Below are 11,102 nucleotides of genomic sequence, written 5' to 3' on the forward strand. Positions count from 1 at the left end.
GAGATGCACCACCCCAATTATTTGTGCCCAAAGATGGGTGTTGTGGTGTTCTAAATTCCAATAGTTCTCCTAGTCTCTGCCTCATGCTTCTTTCTTTGGCACCTTAGCATCCATTTTGTATTCGACCCTATCTATGCTATCTTCTTATTTATATATGTGCTGAAAGTTTCAAGGACCCCTAGGATTCTTCTCAACGTTGTAGATTACAACACCCTCTTGCCAAGCAAATATGCTTAACAACAAGTTTAACATAATGTCACCAAGAGTTTGTTTGATAAGGTAATTTATATTTTATTTAAGAATCTGTAACTTATTTTATTGGTCAAAAAGTTATTAGTTACTTTTAACTTCTATTCTTAACTTTTAAATAATTTTAATTCTTTTTTTCTTCAGTCATTTGACAGCTAACTAACTGCACATCTAATTTTCCTAGAGATAAATTCAATAAATTAGTTAAGTTATTTTATATTTTTATTTAAATTTTTTATAATAAAGTTTACTAATTAATATTTATTTTCCTATCACATAAAGAAGACTTCGTCACTTAATTTTTTTATGTAATATAATATTATAAATTTAAATTATCACTTTTTTTTTCATTCTCTCAATTAATACATTTTTTATGTAAGATTTCTTTCTTCATTTTTGCATAGTATGGACCTGAATACTAGAATAATATAAACTGTAACGAAGCAGTTCAATTTTTGGGGAAGTGATTCGGAATTGAATCATTTGATAGTATCTAGGATTCGAAGGAAGCGACCAAAGGAAGAAGAAGAAGAAGAAGGATCAAAACTTTAAACTCTGTAAATAATAACTCAATTGCGACAAAACGACGGCTACTTCAACGATGGATAATGTAAACTTGTGTTTATATTTTATATTAAGTGAAGAAATAGGATAAGATGGCAACTCAGTGGAACAAACTATGTTCTTAACTTGTGTTTGTGTGTTCGTCCAAGCTTATTCACAAATTCAATATTAGAAACTGCGAATATATTCTTAGTTGATGCATATTCAGAGCCCACCCCTTCTCCTCTATGCCCTGAGGCCTCATTTAGCCCAATATGCAACTATTGGAGCCCACATGAGCACGATGATGAGTTAGACGCGGTTGTGATGGTGCCTTTTTGGAGGCTTCAATTTATGAGTACTAAAATAAAACTACGACTAAAACTCAGTTTGAAAATTAAAAAATAAAAATAAATAATTTGTTTGATTAAAAGAAAATTCTGATTTCATTATGTATTGGACTACGTGTTTTTTTTCTTATTTTGAATTAGATTAATCTATATTTCATTATCAGATCATTATCTAAAACTCATACTGTTATAAGAATTTTTCTTAATTCCTGGAAATCGAAGCCATCATTAAAGACTTTCTTAACTTATTGCAAATTATACTTTATTAGTAACTTGTTTTTTTTTATACTATAATTACCAAAAGATCATCATCAACTATCATTATCGACTCAACTTTATGCATCTATCAATTTTTTTTTAATTATTTTATTATCAATTTATATTTACATCAGATACTAAAACACCCTTTAAATAAAAACTTAAAGATGAAGAAAGGTTACAAAAAAATTTGGTAAAAAAAATAATTTAAAAAGTCAAAATGAATTATAACAAAGTTAAGAGGCTAAATTAAAATTCAATTAAACTTATAAAACTAGATTGAATAAAAAATTTAAAAATCAAATTAAAATTTTAATTAAATAACAAGACAAAATCTATAATTTAACCTAAAATCAAATAAGAGAAAATGAAATAAAATAGAGAATAAAATCTAAAATTTAAATAAACAAACAATGAAGTTAAAAAAAGTAGGTAAAAATTGCTTCTCAGAACTATACTGTTCTCAATACATAAAATAATAATTATAAGAATTTCATTTCAATACACTTATACTATTATATACTCAGTCATCAATTAACATATCACTCAGAATAATTAATTTTTATAATAATTAATATAAAGATTATGTTTGTTATATAATATAATTTATTGATAATATACACTTTTTTACACTAGCAACACACTAAAATTAAACTTTAATAATTAAAGAATGATTTACCTACACTTTTTCTGCATCAAATATATATATATATATATATATATATATATATATATATACTACTTATTTTCCACCAATATAATGATATTTCTGATTCTTTTCTCTATTCTTAGTCTTAGGCATCACATTAAAAATACTGCTGAGTAAATGCAAGATGCAAAAAGATTTTAAAGACAAAATTTAAGTATAATTTTTAAATATTTTTGTATTATTGTTTAATCACAATTGAAATTTTACCTAACTTCATAGTTTATGTTGACCTTAAATGTTAATTTTTGTTTTGCAAGTTAGTAAGGTAAAATTTATATTCAATTAAAAAATAGTATCAAAGTTATTTAAAAATTGAAATTAAGTTTTGTAATTTTTTTTCAATATCATTTTATGAAAAAATGTAAATATAAATTTTTAATAATAATTCTAAATATATAAAAAAAGATTTATTATAATAAATATTTTAATTTCTAATGAAAACTAAGATTAACATTATTTTCAAGAATTAATGTTAACAAAAATTTATATTTTATCGTGAGACATAATTGTTAAAACAACCCTGCCCATACCATGCAACAAGTCCTTCTCACAGTCCTATACACCACCGATAGTTTTGCATAACAATAATGATTGGTTCATATCCTTTAATGGGGTATGAGGTGAATGAAAGAAAGAGAGAAAAAAATGATAAATAATATAATAGAAAAATATAAAAAATAAACGTGAGAAAATCAGAACTCTTCTACGTAAATACGGTGGCGTTCAACAGTTCGTCCAACCTTGTGTACGATTGATTGAATGAATACTTTTGAGCCTTTGACATTGCATGTTTGACTCACGTGCGCAAATTATATACTAGTTATAAATCCTAGGAACATTTAATGAGGACTAGGTCGAATCATTTGTTTCTTTTAATTAACACCATCTTCTCATAATAAAAAATTCAACGACATCCTCCTTGTCCACTATTCTTAACAAAAACATTTCTTATTCACTCCCAATTTGAACAAAGTTATTTTATAAGCCATTTGGTCATCTTACAAGTCCTGTACGCTTCCCTTTTCTTAATTTCAAAACAATGGAAAATGTTCGACAATCAAATTTAGTCGAGTAAAATTTATCATCACACTTTTCATTGGATATATATATATATATAACGTTCAAGGCACTCAAACCTTCCATTCAGAAAGTGAAAAATAAACACACAAACGTTAATTTTGGTCCTACAATGGATTTTGATTCTTCAAAATGCTCGTACCAAAGTGTAGAATCCTTTTCTAGTGCATGGGAAGAGTTGTTTTTGTTCAATAACCTAACCTTCAATTCAGTGAAGGAAACGTCCTCGGACTTAAAATCTTCATCCTCCAGTGGAGGAAACCTATCACTTCAACCAAATGGCTCAAATTCAAAAGGCCTATCAAAATCACCAGCATGCAAACGAGAGAAGAGACCCTACAGGGGAGTAAGAAGAAGGCCATGGGGAAAATTCGCAGCAGAAATAAGGGACCCGACTAGAAATGGGGTTAGAGTGTGGATTGGAACATTTGACACAGCTGAAGCAGCTGCTTTAGCTTATGACCAAGCTGCTTTCTTGACACGTGGCTTTCTAGCTACCCTTAACTTTTCAGAACAAGTAGTGAGGGAGTCCCTCAAAGACATGGGCTTCAAGACATTGAAAAAAGATTGCTCACCCGTGTTGGAACTCAAAAGGATGCACTTGATGAGAGCAAAATCTAGGGCCATAAGGAGTAGTAATGATAAGAAGGTTAAAAGGACTTGCATAAGTGGCCAACTAGACATTACTCAAAATGTGTTGGTGTTGGAGGATTTGGGTCCTGAATATCTAGACCAACTTCTGAGCTCCACTTCCCTTGAGAATGTCGGTTCTTGGTACTGATCATGAAATAGCGTCACTGTTTTCCGGAAGAATTTAAATAACAAACAATTTATTCGTTCAAACTCGTCATAGCTTGATTTTAATCTTTTTAGTTGTCTCCTTAATCAATTCTTTCATTTTCTTCTCAAGTTGTATCTTAAAAATAAAATATATCTCTTACGCTTGTACATTGCTCAACGATGATAATGATAGCCACCTTCACATATGACTAAACCAAATCTATACAACTCTCGTCCAGCATTTTAATTTTGAGATTTTAAAATTTTTATATTAATATACGATTTTTGTTTTTATTGAATACTATAATCCTTGAAGCCACACGTTATCAATAAATACTAATAAAAAATGACATATATATAAATACTAATAAAAATGATATATGTAATTGATTGTGTAATAAAAATATATTATATATCGTGTGAGTGGTATAAATTTTTATTTTATTTTAATTATTGATGTTGTTAATATTAAAGGTTTAACATTTTAAAAACTTTTCATCTATTTATCTTTTTTTTCATTTTTTCTTAATATTATTATTTTTGAAAATCACCATTATCGTTTTTCATCATATTCTTCCAACTCTGATCAAGGTCAATTTAGACGATGATGGTTTCAGCAAAGTGATTTTCATTAATGTTAATGTTAAAAGAATGAGAAAAAAAATAGTGATAGATGAAAGATTTTATAGATCTTTAATTTCACGATGTTATTATTGTGATTTATAAGAATAGTGATTTTTGACAAAAGATAATTTTTTATATCAGCAAACATAGACGGTGACATATGATATTAGTTTTCAACAATAATAATGTTAAAAAAATGAAAATAAACAAATAAATAAATAATTTTAAGAATATAAAAATTAAAATATCTTATTCTAATAATCTTAAAAGACTAAAAAATTTTATACTAACTAATATATGTTCAATCAGTATGTTAAAAGTTAATTTCACCGTAATGCGGATCATATTGCCACAATCACAAAATTATTCAGATATATATAGTTTTAAAAGACACTAATGTAATAATTCATAGTATTTTACATGAGAGAAAGAATGTTTTAATCCTATTTGATGATCAAAATATGTTTTTTTTCTCATATATATATATATATATATATATTATTTATTTGATATCATATATTTTTAATTTTATCAAATTCCTCTCAAATTTTAAAAAAAAAGAATATGAATAATAAAATAGAACAAAATAAGTTTCATGAAATTTTATTATATTTTTATTTTATCAATCTAAACAATTAATACAATATCAATTCGTACCATTCCTCTCCATGTCATTATTTTTTACCAATACAGACAAAATCAAAATCACATTACTTTTTTCTTTTCAAAGTAAACCAACTAGTTTATATATGGCAATTTGAGCATTTTAATAAAATAAATTAAAAATAAATTTAGAAAAAGTTATGAAGTGTTTGTAAAATGAAATAAATACCTATTAAATCACTTAAACATCTTAAAAATCAAAGGAAATAAAATATTTCGGTTGAATTATAATACAAACAGGACAAGACAAGATAGGTAAACAAAATATAAGTGGTGGTTGTAACGTTTCGAGTTTTGCAATAATATTTTGTTTATTAATATAAATTGTGGATTCCTATTTGAATGTGTATTTTGATTTATGTGATGATGATGTGAATATATGTGAACATATGTGTGTATGACCATGTGTAGATAGACACGTAAATGTGTATTGAAGATGTTTGATTTGCAATTGGGTTGGATTGATTGGAAACCTAGGTTAGTGTGTACTGCAGGGGCATTCTCGCTGTAGCGAGAAGGTCCAGGACAAGTTTGGGATCTCTGTTGCATTCTCGTTGTAGCGAAAAGACAACAAAGAGAGGTAATTTTCTGGCACAGTCTTGCTGTAGCGAGATTATACAAAAATTAGAGTGCAATTTGGTCTGATATTTTTGCTATAACGAGGAGTCTCGCTATAGCAAGAGTATCGTGAATTCTAGTCTATTTAAGGAATTTAGGGTTCGAGAAATTCATTTTTCACTTTTTCTCTCATCCCTTCTTTGATTCTCTCGATCCCCAACTCATTTTCATCAATTAAACTACCTCCAAAGTCGTTTGTGTGTAAGATTGAAGGTTGAAATCATGTTTGGAACGTTTGGAAGTAAGTTTTATGAACTAGGATTTTGGTTTTCGTCCCTTTTCTTTGTTTTCTCGATTTCTAATAGAGTTTTCTATGTGTTTAAGATGAAAATCCATGTAGAAAGTAATTCCATTGTTGCTTTTGTGTTGGGTCTTCATTCTGATGTAAGGAGGGACTCCAGCCTATCTCTTTGGGTTTGAAATTTGTTTATAATGATAGATAATAAAATGTAGTTGAAATAGAATGTAGGAAAACGTGTAGTTTTAATGGAAATTCATATGAAGTATGGTATGATAATTATTGGATGATGTGTGTGATGGAATGAATTTGATTAACATAGGATTATGATGGAATGGTGGTATGTTTGAGTGTAATGTGGTTGATTATGTGTGTACATACAATGTGTGAAGATGAAAACTATTATATGATAAAAAAAAAATGGGTAAATGTATGTGTTGACATGCTGGTTGATGATGACTAATATGAAACGAGTGAGAATATCTGTGAATGGCATGTCATGTGTGATTGTGATTATGATTAACATGTTAAAAACTATGAATGATTACAGCAATATACTAGGGGTGTAGAAGATAGGGACAGTAGAAATACCTTCAGGAAGAGAGAGTGGTGGTGACACCAACAGTGGGCGTGGGTACATCACAGGTCACACACTCTCCTCCTGACTCGACCTCGGACTAACGTCTTTGCTAAGGGGCTGATGAACGCACACGTTGTATCCGTGAGGTAGGGGTTAACTGGCGACCATCCATGTTATGAAACTGAGTAAGTCCCTGATGTTAAGGGCATCAAGAATCTGTGATCATAGTGTCACAGTAAGCGTAACTAACGTGCAGTGAACGCACGTGTGCGGGTGGAATGTTTGAAAAGCATGAATGTATATTGTTTGATGCATGATTTGAATTATGTTAGAAACATGCAGAATAGGTGAGTTTTAATGCTTGTATGTGTGATAGTGCAAAGTACTCACTCTTATATTTATTTTTCAGGTGACCAAGACGATCAGCACCAGACTTAGTAGAAGGGATGAATAAAATTGTTATAGGACTTCGAAAATTTATTTTTAAAAACTGTGATGTGTTGATAGGTTATGTAGCAATGATTTGATTCAAAATTTGTAATTCATCCTTATTTTAAAATACTTTGTTAGAACTACGTATTGGAAACAATTTGAATGAAAATTTTATTATTTTCACTTATTGCAAAATTTATTTATTTAAAAAATTAAATTAAAGTGTTACAATAATAATATTAGAGCAGACCTCTCTCTCAGTATGGTATGGTTCAAGGATGAACCAAACGGAAGCTGGTGGGCATGTGACACCCAAGTGCTAGGCGAGGGCAGAGAGTATAATATGGCACGGACAAGGAGCGGCTACCTGATAGACTTCTAGTAGTAAATGACACATTAATGAATCAAACTTATACCGAAATGAGAGAGATTCAGAGGCTGTGTAGGTATAGGATTATATAATTAAGGATATCTTAAAGAAATTAGTTAGGACTACCTATACCAACAAAATGCATTTACTTTTCAGTAACCTATCACTTAATAAATCTAAAGTTAAGTGTGCTTAACTTAGAGTAATTATGGGTACTAAATGAACATTTTTATATTTATAATGCTTTGTATGTTGCAACATCTAAACACATTAGCTTTAGGACTGTCGACACGATGCTTCCTTTGCATATGTTTTCTTTATTTATTTTCTATTCAAAGTTTGAATCAAAGTCGACGGCATATTACTGGCCTAAATAATAAGAAGACAATCTCATCGCTACTTATACATGGAGGAAGCTCGTATTAGTTTGAACAAAATAAAAAAAAATTATTTGAATAATACCTTAATTCAATATTTATTTAATAAATTTATATTAAGCAAATAGTTTAAATAAATTTGAATAAGAAGCTTACATTAAAAGAGCTTATTTTGATAACTTATATAAAAAGAGTTATTGAAATAAATTTAAAAAAGCCTATGAAACTTCAAATTATTTTTATAAACTCTATATTACAATAAAACAAAAATCTGATAATTTTACGTGCTTCTGTACCATCACTAAGTGTTTTTTATAAAATCCAACCGACTTGATGTTCTAACTGATTTGGCTTTCAATTTAATCTTTGAAATCAAATCAAACTAAATAAAATTAAATCCATAATTTTATATGTTGCTATCATTTATGGACTTATATATGTTTAAATTTGTGATATAATGGCTTTGCTGTGAAAGTTTGTAGGTTAATCTATTCTTTATATTTTTTTTCATGATGCTTTTATTAAAGTTTTTAAGAGATTGGTGATTAATTAAGACATCAAAAGAAAAAAAAGGAATTTTAAATCAAACCAAACGTAAAATTCGAGTTCATTGAAAATTATATTTTACAAATATTCGTTGAACCAAACCGGTGAAAATGAATTTTATCTGGTTAAGTAACTAACTAAAAAAAAGATCACTTTTTAATTTTTTTTTAAAAATGATAAATTTAATTTGATGAACTTTTTAAAAAAAAAAATAAACCAAACTAATTAATCATGAAATCCTATCTAACAATTTTAAACTCTAACTTATATTTTATCTTGTCTAAAAATTAACCGTCCAAGTAGATTGTTCCTAATAGGTTGGATTAATCATTGGGCCAAAACATATCTTTATAAATATTTAGATTGAATCTTTTAACTATATTAATTTTTTATGTTAAAAAAAATAAGTTAAAAGACGTAAAACTAAATATATTTGTGATGAGTTTCATCATGTTATAAAATAAAAGAAAAGTTTAAATTTATATAAGCCTTAACTATACAGACACCTTAATTATTATACTATTGCTGTGATTATGAAGTCTGTCTTTTTTTATTTTAAGAGCCAGGCTAGCCTGCTTAGCTAATACTAACTCACGAAGTGCAAGACTAACAAATTGTCAACCCACGATTAAATTGACTCAACTCAAAATTACTTTGACCAAGAACATGAAGACAACCATGACAACTATAATCATCTATTTTTCTATTTCTTCTATTTCTGAAGCAACTGTTGAGTTCTGTAGTAGTGAATAACAGCCATTGATTATTTTGGCACTTATTTCCATTGAAAAAAAAACCTAGGTAAATGATTGATTTGACCGAGAGAATTTTTATTTGTAACACTATTTCACAACTACTTTTACATTTAAGATATGAAAAAAAAGGAGAGGAGCATAAAATATGATGTGTGATGTGATTAAGAGAAGAAAAAGGTAAAAAGAGAGAATTATAAATAGATACTATAATAAAATGTGTATAAGAATAAGAAATTAATTTTAGTACACTATTGGTGTAAATATTTTTATACGTACTGTTATCTAATTAAAATATGTTATAAATATAATTAATTATTACAGAAATTAACAATTCTCACTTATATAACAATTATGATTGTGTTGCACTATAAATATTTTTTTATATTATTACTGTACTTAAATTAAATTTTAAAATAATATAATTTTTAATTATTTCAGCTTAAATTTTAATAAATAAAGAATAATAAAACATTTTCAATTAAACCAACGTTTTCAATCTTCCTATACGTTATCAAATCAGCAACGAAAATAACGTACTATACAAAGACAGGGACAAAAAATAATGAAATATGAAACAACAGTGATATTCATATATTTATAAAATATTTTGGTTCTTTTTTTCTGGTTTCGCATTTTTTTAGTTTTCTTTTTTCTTCATTTTGACCTTGGTTAAATTACTTCGTAAGACAAGTAACTTCATCTTAAATACATTAATAAAATTTTTAAAAAATATTATATTGATTTTGTAGTTTATTTTTTATGAATAAAATCTCATTAATTCATTTAAGATTGAATTATTTATCTCATCATAGGTAGCTAAACCGAATTCTTTTGCCTCCCTCTAAAAATGAGGTGTATAAATAATATTATTGAGTGAGAAAAAAGTGGACGGAGTGTGTCATGAAGGCAAATAATTAATCATGGCCACGAACATAGACGATGAAGTTAATGTTGTCATTGTTATTATTTCACACTTCACAGCCATACCAATCAGATATCTTCAAAGCAATTAACATGAATTCTCCTCTCTTTCAACACTCAGACTGGCCATGGGGCACGTTGAAGGAGCCATCAGAAACTTTGTCTGAATCATTTTCAAGCAAAGGTAATGATTATGACCCAATTCATGACTCTCTCTCCTTTGATATGATTGACTACTCAAGGGATCCACAGCCACCAAGTGATGTTATTGAAAGGCAACCAAAGCTATTGCTGTTGAATTCTGAAGCTAAAGAAGTGAAGACTAATAAGAAGTCTTACGTAGGGGTGAGAAGAAGACCATGGGGAAAATTTGCAGCAGAAATCAGAGACACAACTAGGAAAGGAAGAAGGGTTTGGCTTGGAACCTTTGATAGTGCTGAGGAAGCTGCTTTGGCTTATGATCAGGCTGCATTTTCCATGAGAGGTTCAAGTGCTGTCATGAATTTTTCGGTCAAAAGGGTTCAAGAATCGTTGCAAGAGATTAACTATGTTGGTTCCAGACAAGGGTGCTCTCCAGCATTAGAGCTCAAACAAAAGCACTTTATTCGAAGAAAATTGTCATCAAAGGCTAAGAAAAGTAAAGGGCAACAGGAGTTGGAGGAATCGAGTGTTGTGGTGCTGGAGGACTTGGGAGCTGAATATCTTGAGGCACTTTTAAGCACATCAGATCAAAGTGCAAGCTCTAGCTGCTTACAATAATTCTCTTTTTACAAGGTTTAGAACATGTTTGTTTTTAAAAAGAGTTTTCTTTATACTTGTTCTTTTTTATTTTCAGATAAAGCAAAATATATCAATCAAGTGTCAGGAGTATTACTTCAACTCATCTACATCACTCTCTTACTGTTTACAGTCTCTTTATATCATAGCATCCTTAAATCTATACATAAAGCAGAACTCACCTGCCCCTTTTTTTCCAATATTTGAATAAGCTAACAATAAGATTGCTGTTCCA

The 11,102-nt window shown here is 28.6% G+C and overlaps 2 protein-coding genes across 2 annotated transcripts; both read left to right on the top strand.

Moving 5' to 3' along the window:
- Positions 1-3,298: 3,298 nt before the first annotated feature.
- On the top strand, positions 3,299-3,967 carry LOC113860737 (ethylene-responsive transcription factor 1B-like). Its single transcript, XM_027493237.1, has one exon. The coding sequence runs from the start codon at positions 3,299-3,301 to the stop codon at positions 3,965-3,967; it is 669 nt and encodes a 222-aa protein (XP_027349038.1).
- A 6,141-nt stretch (positions 3,968-10,108) lies between these two features.
- On the top strand, positions 10,109-10,849 carry LOC113860739 (ethylene-responsive transcription factor 1B-like). The gene has a single exon (XM_027493239.1). It carries the CDS (start codon positions 10,109-10,111, stop codon positions 10,847-10,849), a length of 741 nt encoding a protein of 246 aa, XP_027349040.1.
- The last annotated feature ends 253 nt before the right edge of the window (positions 10,850-11,102 follow it).

Source organism: Abrus precatorius, unplaced genomic scaffold (genome assembly GCF_003935025.1).
Source record: "Abrus precatorius isolate BTA unplaced genomic scaffold, Abrus_2018 Scaffold3, whole genome shotgun sequence".
Lineage (NCBI taxonomy): Eukaryota > Viridiplantae > Streptophyta > Magnoliopsida > Fabales > Fabaceae > Abrus > Abrus precatorius.

Coding starts and splice junctions, on each gene's coding strand:
- LOC113860737 (XM_027493237.1), top strand. CDS start 3,299: ATGGATTTTGATTCTTCAAAATGCTCGTACCAAAGTGTAGAATCCTTT.
- LOC113860739 (XM_027493239.1), top strand. CDS start 10,109: ATGAAGTTAATGTTGTCATTGTTATTATTTCACACTTCACAGCCATAC.